Source organism: Oncorhynchus mykiss, chromosome 10 (assembly GCF_013265735.2).
Source record: "Oncorhynchus mykiss isolate Arlee chromosome 10, USDA_OmykA_1.1, whole genome shotgun sequence".
Taxonomy (NCBI): domain Eukaryota; kingdom Metazoa; phylum Chordata; class Actinopteri; order Salmoniformes; family Salmonidae; genus Oncorhynchus; species Oncorhynchus mykiss.
The window spans coordinates 80,988,442-81,007,098 of NC_048574.1; the positions used below are offsets into that span (position 1 = coordinate 80,988,442).

At 45.7% G+C, this 18,657-nt stretch overlaps 1 protein-coding gene across 1 annotated transcript in view; it reads left to right on the forward strand.

The window, feature by feature from the left end:
* Window positions 1–18,657, forward strand: part of LOC110514786 — a 71,707-nt gene that overhangs the window by 45,897 nt on the left and 7,153 nt on the right. Inside the window, exons 17-24 of the mRNA XM_036934161.1 lie at window positions 609–1,043; window positions 3,528–3,959; window positions 4,243–4,659; window positions 10,798–11,229; window positions 11,512–11,943; window positions 12,224–12,652; window positions 16,298–16,729; window positions 16,933–17,361. Coding sequence (XP_036790056.1) covers window positions 609–1,043; window positions 3,528–3,959; window positions 4,243–4,659; window positions 10,798–11,229; window positions 11,512–11,943; window positions 12,224–12,652; window positions 16,298–16,729; window positions 16,933–17,361 — 3,438 coding nt within the window. The remainder of the gene's footprint in view (window positions 1–608; window positions 1,044–3,527; window positions 3,960–4,242; window positions 4,660–10,797; window positions 11,230–11,511; window positions 11,944–12,223; window positions 12,653–16,297; window positions 16,730–16,932; window positions 17,362–18,657) is intronic.

Genomic DNA, 18,657 nt, shown 5'->3' on the forward strand with positions numbered 1-18,657 from the left:
AGAGGGAGAGTGAGGTAAAAGAGAGAGAGAGAGGGGGAGTGAGGTAAGAGAGAGAGAGAGAGAGGGAGAGTGAGGTAAGAGAGAGAGAGAGAGAGGGAGAGTGAGGTAAGAGAGAGAGAGAGAGGGAGAGGGAGGTAAGAGAGGGACAGAGAGGGAGAGTGAGGTAAGAGTGAGACAGAGAGGGAGAGTGAGGTAAGAGAGAGAGAGAGCGGGAGAGTGAGGTAAGAGAGAGAGAGAGAGAGAGAGAGAGAGAGAGAGAGAGAGAGAGAAAATAAACCAGAGTTGTGCAGCATCACCACTATCAATCTGCCCCCCAGAGAGTCTCCTTTCTGACTGCTGATGCAAAGTGGCAGCACACGGTGAAGGCTCCGTATAAAACTACACATGTTGGTGAATCTGGGAACATTTATCAGCCCATTTTCTGACGTAACTAATGATGCATTACTAAATGTCACAGATAGATAATGTGAACGTCTCTAAAAATGAAATACTTTAACATGTAACCAAATCACATTATGTCAATGTTTAACTACTTCATATATCTTTATCTATTACTGGTTTCATGTGTTCATCCATGTCTGAATCAGCTCTTACTGTCCTTGTTGCAGTTTCTGTCCACGGAGGTCTGATTCCTCAAAGCTGATCAAGTTCCTGGTGGATCTCCTGTCTCAAGCAGCAGAGTGGGAGGAGCAGACAGGAGAGAAGACACTGAAGCTGGTATCATCAGTGTGTACTTACAGCACCTTTCCTTATCGCCATGGAGACAATTCTGAACAGAGTGATTTCCTGCTGGATCTGTACTCACATGTGAGGGACTATGAGACTCAAACAGGCAGGAGTGTCCTTCCAGCATTACAGGCAGTTTACCAGTCAGCCAGGCCTGCAGTCTGGTCCATAGACCTCAGAAAGAGAAAGGCCTCCCTCCTCCTAGAAGTGCTGAAACTCCAACCAGAGAAGAAACCAGTAGAGCTTAAGAGCTGGTCAGATGAAGAGAGTGAAGTGAGGAGTTTCCTTCAGTGTCTGCCCTACATCTCACAGCTGAGGTGAGTCTGAACATGTGGTGGTTAGTGATTATGTGATGCTAGTGGTTATTATCTTGTAGAAACATTTGACAAATAAAACTTCAAGTGTTGGTAAATCTTGTAGCAGTATTGTTAGAGAGGGGTAAAGGTAAAGATTTTGTTGGGGCGCCAGGCAGGTATTAACCCTGTAGAAAGGAAAAGAGTATGATAGAGAGAGACCCACTACCAGACACACAGACATCAGCAGAAGAGACTGTCTAGAGTGTAGCCTGTTAGCCAGATAGCCAGTGGAGAGGAAAGATAAGACACACCATATAAAACACCCATCACAGCACAGGGGGAACCCCACCAATAATACCTCATACAATAATGATGGCAGAGCAATTTAACGGCAACTTCATAGAACAATTTACAAGAAAGAACCCAGTCATCAACATGAGAGGATTTGCAGTAATCTGTATTACCTCCCAGTGGAGGAGTGCAGAGGGTATGAATGGTGGGGGGTCATAGACAAACAAAGGCCTTACAATGTCCACAATCTTCTGGGCCACATGTCATTAGTACCACATCAATGCATTTCAAATAACAAGACACAATAAACTGTCAAGAAACCTCCCTTTAACTAAAATGTCAAACCAAATATATCTGGCAGGGCAATGATAGTCCAGCCACGCTGAACCTCAAAGGGAAGAGCATTGAAAACTATAATAAAGTCTCCTGCTGTGTAAAGTCCTGGAGAGAGAGAGAGAGGGGAGGGGGGAGGGGGAGAGAGGGAAGAGAGAGGAGAGAGAGGGAAGAGAGGGAAGAGAGAGGGAAGAGAGGGAAGAGAGAGGGAAGAGAGGGAAGAGAGAGAGAGAGGGAAGAGAGAGAGAGAGGGAAGAGAGAGAGAGAGGGAAGAGAGAGAGAGAGAGGGAAGAGAGGGAAGAGAGAGAGAGAGGGAAGAGAGAGAGAGAGAGGGAAGAGAGGGAAGAGAGAGAGAGAGGGAAGAGAGAGAGAGAGAGGGAAGAGAGGGAAGAGAGAGAGAGAGAGGGAAGAGAGAGAGAGAGAGGGAAGAGAGAGAGAGAGAGAGAAGAGAGAGAGAGGGACGAGAGAGAGATGAGAGAGGGGGAGAGAGAGAGATGAGAGAGAGAGAGAGGGAAGAGAGGGAAGAGAGAGAGAGAGAGGGAAGAGAGAGAGAGAGAGAAGAGAGAGAAGAGAGAGAGAGAGAGGGACGAGAGAGAGATGAGAGAGGGGGAGAGAGAGATGAGAGAGAGAGAGGGAAGAGAGGGAAGAGAGAGAGAGAGGGAAGAGAGAGAGAGAGAGGGAAGAGAGAGAGAGAGAGATGAGAGAGAAGAGAGAGAGAGGGACGAGAGAGAGATGAGAGAGGGGGAGAGAGAGAGATGAGAGAGAGAGAGAGGGATAAGAGAGAGGGAAGAGAGAGAGGGAGAAGAGAGGGAAGGGGTGGGAGAGAGAGAGGAGAGGAAAGAGAGAGAGGAGAGGGAAGAGAGAGACAAGGGGGATAGAGAGGAGAGAGAGAGAGAGAGGGAAGAGAGAGAGAGAGAGAGGGGAGAGAGAGAAGAGATGGAAGAGAGAGAGGGACGATAGAGGGACGAGAGAGAGAGAGGGTCGAGAGAGGGACGATAGAGGGACGAGAGAGGGAGAGAGGGAGAGGGACGAGAGAGAGAGAGGGACGAGAGAGAGAGAGGGACGAGAGAGAGAGAGGGACGAGAGAGAGAGAGGGACGAGAGAGAGAGAGCGGGACGAGAGAGAGAGAGCGGGACGAGAGAGAGAGAGACGAGAGAGAGAGAGGGACGAGAGAGAGAGAGAGAGGGACGAGAGAGAGAGAGAGGGACGAGAGAGAGAGAGGGACGAGAGAGAGAGGGAAGAAGAGGGAGGGAAGAGAAAGAAGAGGGAGGGAAGAGAAAGAAGAAGGAGTGAAGAGAAAGAAGAAGGAGTGAATAGAGGAAAGAGAGGGAAGATAGGGAGGAGAGAGGTGAGGAAAGAGAGAGGGGAGAGAGAGAGAGGGGGAAGAGAGAGTGCGAAGAAAGAGAGCGTGACGAGAGAGTGAGGGGGTAGAAAGAGAGAAAAGGTGTAGAGGGAAGTGAGAGGAGAGGTAAGAGAGAGAGGGGAGAGGTAAGAGAGAGGGGAAAGTTAAGATGGAGAGGGAAGAGAGAGGGGAGAGAGGAGAGAGAAGAGAGAGTAAGGGAAGATAGGGGGAAGAGAGAGAGAGACGGGGGAGAGGGAGAGAGGGAAGAGGGAAAGTGTGAGAGAGAGGGAAGAGTGAGAGAGAGGGAAGAGGGAGAGAGACAAGAGGAAGAGGGAAGAGCGGGAATAGAGAGATAGAGAGAAAGGGATCAGAGGAAGAGAGCAAGAGGAGAGAGAAGAGAGAATAAACCAAGGTTGTGCAGCATCACCACTATCAAACTGCCCCCCAGAGAGCCTCCTTTCTGATTGGTATATCTTTATCTATGACTGGTTTCATGTGTTCATCCATGTCTGAATCAGCTGTTACTGTCCTTGTTGCAGTTTCTGTCCATGGAGGTCTGTTCCCTCAAAGCAGATCAAGTTCCTGGTGGATCTCCTGTCTCAAGCAGCAGAGTGGGAGGAGCAGACAGGAGAGAAGACACTGAAGCTGGTATCATCAGTGTGGACTTACAGCACCTTTCCTTTTCCCTATGGAGACAGTTCTGAACAGAGTGATTTCCTGATTGATCTGTTCTCACATGTGAAGGACTATGAGACTCAAACAGGCAGGAGTTTCCTTCCAGCATTACAGCCAGTTTACCAGTCAGCTCCTGCAGTCTGGTCCATAGACCTCTCAGAGAGAAAGGCCTCCCTCCTCCTAGAAGTGCTGAAACTCCAACCAGAGAAGAAACCAGTAGAGCTGATGGGTTGGTCAGAAGAAGAGAGTGTAGTGAGGAGTTTCCTTCAGTGTCTGCCCTACATCTCACAGCTGAAGTGAGTGAGTTTATCCAACAAGAGTCCTTATGTCACTGACCTGGTGTAGATAGTATTCATGTTTTACACTGTCTTTATCTTGTTAATACATTAACATGTGAAGAAGCTGTAGAAACTCTAATTCAGTAGGAATTGAAATTGAACAAAATTCCAATTCATAGTTGTATTGTTTTAAAAGATGAAGTCATGTGGTGCTATTAGTTTTCAGTTCCCCAACCCTGTTACTCATATCAGTCCTCATCACTCACCTGTATATCATCTCTGTTTTAAACTGTCTGTTCAGATTTCCTCTACTGAAGGATAATATAGAGACAAGAAAGAGAGAGAAGACATTCCTACTGAATCTGTGTCTTCAAGCAGTTATCCATGAGAGAGGAACCATACAAACAACTGTTCAGAAAATGTTGTCACTGTCTAAAGTATATCGCTTTCAGAAATGTGATTTCCTGCTGGATCTGTACTCACATGTGAAGGGCTATGAGACTCAAACAGGCAGGAGTGTCCTTCCAGCATCACAGCCAGTTTACCTGTCATCTCCTGCAGTCTGGTCCATAGACCTCTCAGAGAGAAAGGCCTACCTCCTCCTAGAAGTGCTGAAACTCCGACCAGAGAAGAAACCAGTAGAGCTGAAGGGCTGGTCAGATGAAGAGAGTGAAGTGAGGAGTTTCCTTCAGTGTCTGCCCTACATCTCCCAGCTGTGGTGAGTCTGAACATGTGTGGTGGTTAGTGATTATGTGATGCTAGTGGTTATTATCTTGTAGAAACATTTGACATATTAAACTTCAATTGTTGGTAAATCTTGTAGCAGTAGGAAGCGAGAGAGAGAGAAAGAAAAGGGAAGAGAGAGGGGACGAGAGAGAGATGAACGGAGAGAGGTGGGAGGGGGGGGGAGAGCGAGGAGAGAGAGATGTAAGAGAGTGAAGATGACCGTTATCTATAGTTTCATTTTCCATATTTATATTTATTACATTACATTCTACTATTGACTGTTACCATTTTATTGTTAATGTTTTATTATTTACTGCCATTTTATATTATTGTTTATAATTGTATTACATATATTGTATACATTGTTGCTTTGGCATATTGATACAATGGTTTTCATTGAGAGAGAAAGAGAGAGCGAGGAAAGAGAGAACGAGGAAAGAGAGAACGAGGAGAGAGAGAGAGACGCTACCACGGAACGACGAAAAGACTTCCACCCTGCCACGCAAGTATTTCCCGTGACTGTGCCTCAAAACCAAATGTTTTCCTGGCCCACCACTCCACCCTGGACTTGAACAGCCTCTATGACCAGGTCCACCTCTACAAGGCAGCAGTGCCCACCTTTGCCCGGACTCTAAAGGACATCGCTCTCAAACGTATCCCCAACACTTCACACAGGAGCAACAGATCAATAGACACCCTGCCCAGACCAGTGAGACACCCTCCCAGCACCATCAGCCACATCCTCACTCCAACCAATCAACACCCCCCAAGTCAACCATGCCCACACCCCATTTAGGCCCCCTCAGATCAGACCTATGCCCCTCCTGCCCACCCCATGCACCCTACCCCTGCAAAGAGGGCCTGAAACATGGAAGTCACAGATACGCCCAGGCTGTGAGCGGGCCCAACCTCCACTCTTACACTAGCCCAAGCCAATGGCATGTACCAGATGCTCAGCGGGCTCTGCTCACACTTACTGGCCTGAGGCCAAACCATAAAACCGACAACATTGGACACTTTATGGAACTCAAAGCCTTCACTATCTCATCCTTGAATATCCAAGGCCTGAGGTCATCTGCCTTTGGCCTGAAGAGCAGGAACATGGACTTAATCAAAGAAATCGGTAATACAGACAGCGTCATCCTACAAGAAACCTGATATAAAGGAGACAGGCCCACTGGTTGCCCTCTAGGTTACAGAGAGCTGGTAGTCCCATCCACCAAACTACCAGGTGTGAAACAGGGAAGTGACTCGGGGGGGGTATGCTAATTTGGTATAGAGCAGACCGAACTCACTCCATTAAATTAATCAAAACAGGAACATTTTACATTTGGCTAGAAATTCAAAAGGAAATTATCTTAACAGAGAAAAATGTCCTCCTGTGTGCTACCTATATCCCCCCACTAGAATCCCCATACTTTAATGAAGACAGCTTCTACATCCTAAAGTGGGAGATCAATAGTTTCCAGGCCCAGGGACATGTACTGGTCTGTGGTGACCTAAATGCCAGAACAGGACAAGAACCTGACACCCTCAGCACACAGGGGGACAAACACCTGCCTGCAGGTGACAGCATTCCCTCCCACATATGCCCCCCTAGACACAACTATGACAACATAACCAACAAAAGCGGGTCACATCTACTGCAGCTCTGTCGCACGCTGGGTATGTACATAGTCAATGGTAGACATCGAGGGGACTCCTATGGTAGGTACACCTCAATCTCATCTCTTGGCAGTAGTACTGTAGACTACTGTAGACTACTTCATCACTGACCTCAACCCAGAGTCTCTCAGAGCGTTCACAGTCAGCCCACTGACACCCCTATCAGATCACAGCAAAATCACATTCTACTTGAACAGAGCAATCCTCAATCATGAGCCATCAATGCCAAAGGAACTGAGTAACATTAAGAAATGCTATAGACGGAAGGAATGCAGTTTGGAAACCTACCAAAAAACAATTAGGCAACAACAAATTCAATCCCTTTTAGACAATTTCCTGGGTAAAATGTTCCACTGTAATAGTGAAGGTGTAAACTTGGCAGTAGAAAATCTTAACAGTATATTCGACCTCTCAGCTTCCCTATCAAATCTAAAAATCTCAATTAGAAAACCGAAGAAAATGAACAACAATGACAAATGGTTTGATGAAGAATGCAAAAATCTAAGAAAGAAATTGAGAAACCTGTCCAAACAAAAACATAGAGACCCGGAAAACCTGAGTCTACGCCTTCACTATGGTGAGTCACTAAAACAATACAGAAATACACTACGGAAAAAGAAGGAACAGCACGTCAGAAATCAGCTCAATGTAATTGAAGAATCCATAGAATCTAACCACTTCTGGGAAAATTGGAAAACACTAAACACATAACAACATGAAGAATTACCTATCCAAAATGGAGATGTATGGATAAACCACTTTTCCAATAGATGCTAGTGCCAATATGCGTCAACAGCAACCTTGGGAAAATCCTATGCATTATCATTAACAGAAGACTCGTACATTTCCTCAGTGAAAACAATGTACTGAGAAAATGTCAAATTGGCTTTTTACCAAATTATCGTACGACAGACCACGTATTCACCCTGCGCACCCTAATCGACAAACAAACAAACAAAAAAAAAAGGCAAAGTCTTCTCATGCTTTGTTGATTTCAAAAAAAGCCGTTGATTCAATTTGCCATGAGGGTCTGCAATACAAATTGATGGAAAGTGGTGTTGGGAAAAAACATGCGACATTATAAAATCTATGTACACAAACAACAAGTGTGCAGTTAAAATAGGCAAAAAACACACACATTTCTTTCCACAGGGCCGTGGGGTGAGACAGGGATGCAGCTTAAGCCCCACCCTCTTCAACATATATATATCAACTAATTGGCGAGGGCACTAGAACAGTCTGCAGCACCCGGCCTCACCCTACTAGAATCTGAAGTCAAACGTCTACTGTTTGCTGATGATCTGGTGCTTCTGTCACCAACCAAGGACGGCCTACAGCAGCACCTAGATAGTCTGCATAAATGCTGTCAGACCTGGGCCCTGACAGTATATCTCAGTAAGACCAAAGTAATGATGTTCCAAAAAAGGTCCAGTCGCCAGGACCACAAATACAAATTCCATCTAGACACCGTTGCCCTAGAGCACACAAAAAACTATACATACCTTGGCCTAAACATCAGCGCCACAGGTAACTTCCACAAAGCTGTGATCGATCTGAGAGACAAGGCAAGAAGGGCTTTCTATCTCATCAAAAGGAACATAAAATGTAACATACCAATTAGAATCTGGCTAAAAATACTTTAATCAGTTATAGAACCCATTGCATCCATTGTATCTGGGGTCCGCTCATCAACCAATAATTCACAAAATGGGACAAATACCAAATTGAGACAATGCATGCAGAATTCTGCAAAAATATCCTCCGTGTACAACATAAAACACCAAATAATACATGCAGAACAGAATTAGGCCGATACCTGCTAATTATCAAAATCCATAAAAGAGAAGTTAAAATCTACAACCACCTAAAAGGAAGCGATTCCCAAACCTTCCATAACAAAGCCATCACCTACAGAGAGATGAACCTGGAGAAGAGTCCCCTAAGCAAGCTGGTACTGGGACAAACACAAACATACCCCACAGAGCACCAGGACAGCAACACAATTAGACCCAACCAAATCATGAGAAAACAAAAAGATAATTACTTGACACATTGGAAAGAATTAACAAAAAACAGAGCAAACTAGAATGCTATTTGACCTTAAACAGAGAGTACACAGTGGCAGAATGCCTGACCACTGTCAGGATTGTCTAGATTTTTAAGGCACTTGCTTGCAGTTCCTATCGCTTCCACTAGATGTCAACAGTCTTTAGAAATTGGTTGATGTTTTTCCTTTGAGAAATGAAGAAGTAGCCATTTCCTATCTGGGTGGATAGCCAAGTGTACTGTTGTGGTTGGGGGACGCTCCACTTTGTTTTCGTCCAGTACTGAACACAGTTTATTCCGTCTTAAATTTGATTGATTATTTACGTTTAAAAATACCTAAAGTTGGAAAGTTGTTTACAGGTAACTTATTAGATACTTTGTAGGCATGTTGGGCGAGTTGAGAATCAAACGCGCCAAATAAATTGACATTTTGGGGATATAAAGGACAGAATTTATCGAACAAAAGGACCATTTGTGATGTTTAATGGACATATTGGAGTGCCAACAGAAGAGGATCTTCAAAGGTATGAATTATATCGTTATTTCTGAGTTCTGTGTCGAGCCTGGCGGGTTGAAATATGATTGTCATGTGTTTGTTTGATGGGGTGCTGTCCTTAGAAAATAGCATGGTTTGCTTTTGCCGTAAATTCTTTTTGAAATCTGACACTGTGGCTGGATTAACAAGAAGTTCCTCTTTAAACCCATGTTTAACACTTGTATGATTTATGAATTATTATTATGAGTATTTCTGTTTTTGAATTTGGGATCACTAAGAGGTTAACTATTTGTACATCGTTACAACACTGCTTAACCTGTTGCGACGAGCAATCCCGTATCCGGGATTAATTATAGCGTAATTATATCCTCAAGCTCATTACCATAACGCAACGTTAACTATTCATGAAAATCGCAAATGAAATTAAATAAATATATTGGCTTTAAGCCTAGCATTCAGCGTGCAACATTTTCACAAAAACAAGAGAAGCATTCAAATAAAATAATTTACCTTTGAAGAACTTCAGATGTTTTCAATGAGGAGACTCTCAGTTAGATAGCAAATGTTCAGTTTTTCCAAAAATATTATTTGTGTAGGACAAATCGCTCCGTTTTGTTCATAACGTTTGGGTAAGAAAAACCCCGAAAATTAAGTCATTACAATGCAAACTTTCTTCCAAATTAACTCCATAATATCGACAGAAACATGGCAAACGTTGTTTAGAATCAACCCTCAAGGTGTTTTTCACATATCTATCGATGATAAATCATTCATGGCAGTTGACTTTCTCCTCTGAAGAAAATGGAACGCGCATGGACCTGGAGATTACGCAATAATTTCGACGGAGGACACTGGGCGGACAGCTGGTAAATGTAGTCTCTTATGGTCAATCTTCCAATGATATGCCTACAAATACGTCACAATGCTGCAGACACCTCGGGGAAACGACAGAAAGTGCAGGCTCATGCCTGGCGCATTCACAGCCATATAAGGAGACATTGGAACACAGGGCATTCAAAATCTGGACCATTTCCTGTATGAAATTTCATCTTGGTTTCGCCTGTAGCATTAGTTCTGGGGCACTCACAGATAATATCTTTGCAGTTTTGGAAACGTCAGAGTTTTTTCTTCCCAAAGCTGTCAATTACATGCATAGTCGAGCATCTTTTCGTGACAAAATATCTTGTTTAAAACGGGAATGTTTTTTATCCAAAAATTAAGAGCGCCCCCTATCTTGAAGAAGTTAAATACATAATATGACATTTGTAATGTCTTTATTCTTTTGAAACTTCTGTGAGTGTAATGTTTACTGTTCATTTTTATTGTTTATTTCACTTTTGTATATTATCTACCTCACTAGCTGTGGCAATGTTTACATATGTTTCCCATGACAATAAAGCCCCTTGAATTGAATTGAGAGAGTTAGACGGAAGAGAGAGAGAGTGCGAGAGGGAAGAGAGGGAAGAGGGAGAGAGAGAGAGAGAGAGAGAGAGAGAGAGAGAGAGAGAGAGAGAGAGAGAGAGAGAGAGAGAGAGAGAGAGAGAGAGAGAGAGAGAGAGAGAGAGAGAGAGAGAGAGAGAGAGAGAGAAAATAAACCAGAGTTGTGCAGCATCACCACTATCAAACTGCCCCCAGAGAGTCTCCTTTCTGACTGCTGATACAAAGTGGCAGCACACAGTGAACGCTCCGTATAAAACTACACATGTTGGTGAATCTGGGGACATTTATCAGCCCATTTCCTGACGTAACTAATGATGCATTACTAAATGTCACAGATAAATCATGTGAATGTCTCAAATTAAATACTTTAACATATAACCAAATCACATTATGTCAATGTACAACTACTTCATATATCTTTAACTATGACTGGTATCTTGTGTTCATCCATGTCTGAATCAGCTGTTACTGTCCTTGTTGCAGTTTCCATCCATGGAGGTCTGATCCCTCAAAGCAGATCAAGTTCCTGGTGGATCTCCTGTCTCAAGCAGCAGAGTGGGAGGAGCAGACAGGAGAGAAGACACTGAAGCTGGTATCATCAGTGTGGACTTACAGAACCTTTCCTTTTCTCAATGGAGACAATTCTCAACAGAGTAATTTCCTGCTGGATCTGTACTCACATGTGAGGGACTATGAGACTCAAACAGGCAGGAGTTTCCTTCCAGCATTACAGCCAGTTTTCCAGTCAGCTCCTGCAGTCTGGTCCATAGACCTCTCAGAGAGAAAGGCCTCTCTCCTCCTAAAAGTGCTGAAACTCCAACCAGAGAAGAAACCAGTAGAGCTGAAGGGCTGGTCAGATGAAGAGAGTGAAGTGAGGAGTTTCCTTCAGTGTCTGCCCTACATCTCAAAGCTGTGGTGAGTTGGATCAGTACATTTCAGGGATTGTAGTCGTCTGTCCCTGTATTTCCCTTTAGAGAGGATGCTTGTTGCTTTCTGCAGTAACTTAATAATTAAATATACACATAATGTTTAAAAAGATGCAATCTTACTTTGTGGTCAGGATTTTAAGGAACAATTGAAGTGGATGATGAGTTTAGAAAGATAGTCATTGTATTTTACCCTCCATAATGTGACCATCAGAAATGCATATCATATCTCTCACATATTCATCTATTTGTTGTTAAACTGTTCTTGCAGTTTTACTCCACCACAGGGTCAGAGAAGATCCCCTGAAGAGAGGACAAAGAGAGAGAGGACATTCCTACTGAATCTGTGTCTTCAAGCAGCTCTCCATGAGAGAGGAACCATACAAACAACTGTAGAGAAAGTGTTGTCACTGTCTGAAGTATATCACAATCAGAAATGTGATTTTCTGCTGGATCTGTTCTCACATGTGAAGGACTATGAGACTCAAACAGGCAGGAGGGTCCTTCCAGCATTACAGACAGTTTACCAGTCAGCCAGTCCTGCAGTCTGGTCCATAGACCTCTCAGAGAGAAAGGCCTCCTTCCTCCTAGAAGTTCTGAAACTCCAACCAGGGAAGAAACCAGTAGAGCTGAAGGACTGGTCAGACGAAGAGAGTGAAGTGAGGAGTTTCCTTCAGTGTCTGCCCTACATCTCACAGCTGAGGTGAGTTGGATCAGTACAGTTCAGAGATTGTAGTTGTCTGTCCCTGTATTTCCCTTTAGAGAGGACGTTTGTAGCTTTCTGCAATAACTTAATGACCTAAATATACACATACTGTTTGGAAAATATGCAGTATTTGTAGTCATGATTTTAAGGAACAATTGAAGTGAATGTTGAGTTTAGAAAGATAGTCATTGTATTTTACCAACCATAATGTGACCATCAGAAATGCATATCATATCACTCACATATTCATCTATTTGTTGTTAAACTGTTCTTGCAGTTTTACTCCTCCACAGGATCAGAGAAGATCCCCTGAAGAGAGGACAAAGAGAGAGAGGACATTCCTACTGAATCTGTGTCTTCAAGCAGCTCTCCATGAGAGAGGAACCATACAAACAACTGTAGAGAAAGTGGTGTCACTGTCTAAAGTATATCACAACCGGAAAGATGATTTCCTGTTGGATCTGTGCTCACATGTGAAGGACTATGAGACTCAAACAGGCAGGAGTGTCCTTCCAGCATTACAGCCAGTTTACCAGTCAGCTCCTGCAGTCTGGTCCATAGACCTCTCAGAGAGAAAGGCCTCCCTCCTCCTAGAAGTGCTGAAACTCCAACCAGAGAAGAAACCAGTAGAGCTGAAGGACTGGTCAGACGAAGAGAGTGAAGTGAGGAGTTTCCTTCAGTGTCTGCCCTACATCTCACAGCTGAGGTGAGTCTGAACATGTGATGCTAGTTGTTATTGTCTTGTAGAAACATTTGACATTTAAAACTTTGTGTTGGCAAATCTTGTAGCAGTATTGTTAGAGAGGGGTAAAGGTAAAGATTTGTTGGGGCGCCAGGCAGGTATTAACCCTGCAGAAAGGAAAAGAGTAGGATAGAGAGAGACCCACTACCAGACACACACACATCAGCAGAAGAGACTGTCTAGAGTGTAGCCTGTTAGCCAGATAGCCAGTGGAGAGAAAAGATAACTCACCATATAAAACACCCATCACAGCACAGAGGGAACCCCACCAATAATACCTCATAAAATAATGATGGCAGAGCAATTTAACAACAACTTCCTAGAAGCAATTTACAAGAAAGAACCCATTCATCAACATGAGAGGATTTGCAGTAATCTGTATTACCTCCCAGTGGAGGAGTGCAGAGGGTATGAATGGTGGGGGGTCATAGACAAACAAAGGCCTTAAAATGTCCACAATCTTCTGGGCCACATGTCATTAGTACCACATCAATACAGTTCAAATAACAAGACACAATAAACTGTCAAGAAACCTCCCTTTAACTAAAATGTCAACCCAAATATGTCTGGCAGGGCAATGATAGTCCAGCCACGCTGAACCTCAAAGGGAAGAGCATTGAAAACTATAATAGTCTCCTGCTGTGTAAAGTCCTGGAGAGAGAGAGAGAGGGTAGGGGGGAGGGGGAGAGAGGGAAGAGAGAGGAGAGAGAGGGACGAGAGAGAGATGAGAGAGGGAAGGGGTGGGAGAGATAGAGGAGAGGGAAGAGAGACACAAGGGGGAGAGAGAGGAGAGAGAGAGAGAGAGAGAGGGACGAGAGAGAGATGAGAGAGGGAAGGGGTGGGAGAGAGAGAGGAGAGGGAAGAGAGACACAAGGGGGAGAGAGAGAGAGAGAGAGAAGGAAGAGGGAAAAGAGAGGGAAGAGTGAGGGAAGAGTGGGGGAGAGGGAAGAAGAGAGAGGGAAGAGAGGGAAGAGGGAAGAGAGAGGGAAGGAAGAGGGAAGAGAGAGGTAAGAGAGAGGGAAGAGTGAAGAGTGAGGGAAGAGGGAAAGAGTGAGAGAGGGAAGAGGGAAAGAGTGAGAGAGGGAAGAGGGAAAGAGTGAAAGAGGGAAGAGGGAAAGAGTGAGAGGGAAGAGGGAAAGAGTGAGAGGGAAGAGGGAAAGAGTGAGAGGGAAGAGGGAAAGAGTGAGAGGGAAGAGGGAAAGAGTGAGAGAGGGAAGAGGGAAAGAGGGAAGAGGGAAGAGGGAAAGAGTGAGAGGGAAGAGGGAAAGAGTGAGAGAGGGAAGAAGGAAAGAGTGAAAGAGGGGAAGAGGGAAAGAGTGAGAGGGAAGAGGGAAAGAGTGAGAGGGAAGAGTGAGAGGGAAGAGGGAAAGAGTGAGAGAGGGAAGAAGGAAAGAGTGAAAGAGGGGAAGAGGGAAAGAGTGAGAGGGAAGAGGGAAAGAGTGAGAGGGAAGAGTGAAAGAGTGAGAGGGAAGAGTGAGAGGGAAGAGGGAAGGGGAAAGAGTGAGAGAGGGAAGAGGGAAAGAGTGAGAGGGAAGAGGGAAGAGGGAAAGAGTGAGAGATGAAAGAGGGAAAGAGTGAGAGGGAAGAGTGAAAGAGGGAAGAGGGAAAGAGGGAAAGAGTGAGAGGGAAGAGGGAAAGAGTGAGAGGGAAGAGTGAGAGGGAAGAGGGAAAGAGTGAAGAGGGAAAGAGTGAGAGGGAAGAGTGAGAGGGAAGAGTGAGAGGGAAGAGGGAAGATGGAAAGAGTGAGAGAGGGAAGAGGGAAAGAGTGAGAGAGGGAAGAGGGAAGAGGGAAAGAGTGAGAGAGGGAAGAGGGAAGAGGGAAAGAGTGAGAGAGGGAAGAGGGAAGAGGGAAAGAGTGAGATAGGGAAGAGGGAAAGAGTGAGAGAGGAAAAGAGTGAGAGAGAAGAGGGAAAGAGTGAGAGAGGGAAAGAGTGAGAAAGGGAAGAGGGAAGAGAGAGGAAAGAGGGAAGAGAGAGGAAAGAGGGAAGAGTGGGGAAGAGGGAAGAGTGAGAGAGAGGGAAGAGGGTAGAGAGGGAAGAGGGAAGAGGGAAGGAAGAGGGAAGAGTGAGAGAAAGGGAAGAGGGAAGAGAGAGGGAAGAGGGAAATAGTGAGAGGGAAGAGTGAGAGAGAGGGAAGAGGGAAAGAGAGAGAGAGAGGGAAGAGGGAAAGAGAGAGAGAGGGAAGAGGGAAGAGAGAGGGAAGAGGGAAGAGTGAGGGAAGAGGGAAAGAGTGAGAGAGAGTGAGAGAGGGAAGAGGGAAAGAGTGAGAGGGAAGAGGGAAGAGGGAAAGAGTGAGAGATGAAAGAGGGAAAGAGTGAGAGGGAAGAGTGAGAGGGAAGAGGGAAGAGGGAAAGAGGGAAGAGGGAAAGAGTGAGAGGGAAGAGGGAAAGAGTGAGAGGGAAGAGGGAAAGAGTGAGAGGGAAGAGTGAGAGGGAAGAGGGAAAGAGTGAAGAGGGAAAGAGTGAGAGGGAAGAGTGAGAGGGAAGAGGGAAGATGGAAAGAGTGAGAGAGGGAAGAGGGAAAGAGTGAGAGAGGGAAGAGGGAAGAGGGAAAGAGTGAGAGAGGGAAGAGGGAAGAGGGAGAGAGGGAAGAGGGAAGAGGGAAGAGGGAAAGAGTGAGAGAGGAAAAGAGTGAGAGAGAAGAGGGAAAGAGTGAGAGAGGGAAAGAGTGAGAAAGGGAAAGAGTGAGAAAGGGAAGAGGGAAGAGAGAGGAAAGAGGGAAGAGAGAGAAAAGAGGGAAGAGTGGGGAAGAGGGAAGAGTGAGAGAGAGGGAAGAGGGTAGAGAGGGAAGAGGGAAGAGGGAAGGAAGAGGGAAGAGTGAGAGAAAGGGAAGAGGGAAGAGAGAGGGAAGAGGGAAATAGTGAGAGGGAAGAGTGAGAGAGAGGGAAGAGGGAAAGAGAGAGAGAGAGGGAAGAGGGAAAGAGAGAGAGAGGGAAGAGGGAAGAGAGAGGGAAGAGGGAAGAGTGAGGGAAGAGGGAAAGAGTGAGAGAGAGGGAAGAGGGAAGAGAGAGGGAAGAGGGAAGAGAGAGGGAAGAGGGAAGAGAGAGGAGAGAGGGAAAGAGTGAGAGAGAGGGAAGAGAGAGGGAAGAGGGAAAGAGTGAGAGAGAGGGAATAGGGAAGAGAGAGGGAAGAGGGAAGAAAGAAAAGTGAGAGAGAGGAAAGAGGGAATAGTGAGAGAGAGGGAAGAGGAAGAGGGAAGAGCGGGAATAGAGAGATAGAGAGAAAGGGTTCAGATGAAGAGAGCAAGAGGAGAGAGAAGAGAGAGAGGGAAGAGAGAATAAACCAGAGTTGTGCAGCATCACCACTATCAAACTGCCCCCCAGAGAGTCTCCTTTCTGACTGCTGATGCAAAGTGGCAGCACACGGTGAAGGCTCTGTATAAAACTACACATGTTGGTGAATCTGGGAACATTTATCAGCCCATTTTCTGACGTAACTAATGATGCATTACTAAATGTCACAGATAAATCATGTGAATGTCTCAAATGAAATACTTTAACATATAACCAAATCACATTATGTAAAAGTATAACTACTTCATATATCTTTATCTATTACTGGTTTCATGTGTTCATCCATGTCTGAATCAGATGTTACTGTCCTTGTTGCAGTTTCTGTCCACGGAGGTCTGATTCCTCAAAGCTGATCAAGTTCCTGGTGGATCTCCTGTCTCAAGCAGCAGAGTGGGAGGAGCAGACAGGAGAGAAGACACTGAAGCTGGTATCATCAGTGTGTACTTACAGCACCTTTCCTTATCGCCATGGAGACAATTCTGAACAGAGTGATTTCCTGCTGGATCTGTACTCACATGTGAAGGACTCTGAGACTCAAACAGGCAGGAGGGTCCTTCCAGCATTACAGGCAGTTTACCAGTCAGCTCCTGCAGTCTGGTCCATAGACCTCTCAGAGAGAAAGGCCTCCCTCCTCCTAGAAGTGCTGAAACTCCAACCAGAGAAGAAACCAGTAAAGCTGAAGGGCTGGTCAGAAGAAGAGAGTGAAGTGAGGAGTTTCCTTCAGTGTCTTCCCTACATCTCACAGCTGAGGTGAGTGAGTTTCTCAGAGATGTGTCATATTGTACCAGCTATTTATCTGGTTTATAAAACATCTGTTTATCCCTCCGTTAGACTGTTTTTGCCATTCTGCCATGTAAACATTATTATGTGTCTGTGGTTGATTCCTCTGCATTACTTATCCAGAGAATCCAGGATAACTTGTATTAACTATGTTTGTCTGTCTTCTCATTCAGGTTGTGTGTTGATTATGGTGAAGAGAAGGCCTGGACATTTCTGTCTAAACTCAGTGTTGCTGCAGCTGAGTTTGATACAGAGACAGGAGAGAATATCTTAAAGACATTATCCTCCATGTGCAGATACACAGATGGTGAAGATGATGGTGATGATCCATTTAGAGAGAGTAATTTCCTGCTGGATCTGTACTCACATGTGAAGGACTATGAGACTCAAACAGGCAGGAGGGTCCTTCCAGCATTACAGCCTTTTTACCAGTCAGCTCCTGCAGTCTGGTCCATAGACCTCTCAGAGAGAAAGGCCTCCCTCCTCTTAGAAGTGCTGAAACTCCAACCAGAGAAGAAACCAGTAGAGCTGAAGGGCTGGTCAGATGAAGAGAGTGAAGTGAGGAGTTTCCTTCAGTGTCTGTCCTACATCTCACAGCTGAGGTGAGTCTGAACATGTGGTGGTTAGTGATTATGTGTCAAGCGTAGATGAAATAGGTGGCAGGGAAGTCAGGCGCAGGAGAGTCAAATTGAGTGTAAAATGGAGTCTTTTAATAAAGTCCACGGAGTATGCTCCATAACACTAAATGTACATAAACATGGGTACAAGGACCCGACGCACACCTATACAACAATCACACTACACTGACAATAAAACAATCTCTGACAAAGACATGAGGGGAAACAGAGGGTTAAATACACAAAAGGTAATGAATGGGATTGAAAACAGGTGTATGGGAAGACAAGACAAAACCAATGGAAAATGAAAAAAGGATCAATGATGGCTAGAAGACCGGTGACGTCGAACGCCGAGCACCGCCCGAACAAGGAGAGGCAACGACTTCGGCAGCAGTCGTGACAGTACCCCCCCCCTGACGCGCGGCTCCAGCTGCGCGTCGACACCGGCCTCGGGGACGACCCGGAAGGCGAGGTGCAGGGCGATCCGGATGGAGACGGTGGAATTCTGATAACATGGAAGGATCTAACACGTCCTCCACCGGAACCCAGCATCTCTCCTCCGGCCCGTACCCCTCCCACTCCACGAGGTACTGAAGGCCCCTCGCACGACGTCTCGAATCCAAAATGGATCGAACAGAGTACGCCGGAACCCCCTCAATGTCTAGAGGAGGCGGAGGAACATTACGCACTTCAGCCTCCTGGAGCGGGCCAGCCACCATCGGCCTGAGGAGAGACACATGGAACGAGGGGTTAATACGGTAATGAGTGGGTAGTTGTAACCTATAACATACCTCGTTCACTCTCCTCAGGAGTTTAAACGGCCCCACAAACCGCGGACCCAGCTTCCGGCAGAGAAGGCGAAGGGGCAGGTTTCGGGTCGAGAGCCAGACCCTGTCCCCTGGTGCGAACACTGGGGCCTCACTGCGGCGACGGTCTGCGCCAATTTTCTGGCGCCTTATGGCACGCTGAAGGTGGACGTGGGCTGCCTCCCAGGTCTCCTCAGCGTGCCGAAACCAATTGTCCACCGCAGGGGCCTCGGTCTGGCTCTGATGCCAAGGAGCCAGAACCGGCTGATACCCTAATACACATTGAAAGGGAGTAAGGTTAGTGGAGGAGTGACGTAGCGAGTTCTGAGCCATCTCTGCCCAGGGCACGAACTTCGCCCACTCCCCCGGCCGATCCTGGCAATAAGACCGCAGAAACCTACCCACATCCTGGTTAACTCTCTCCACCTGCCCATTACTCTCGGGGTGAAAACCTGAGGTAAGACTAACCGAGATC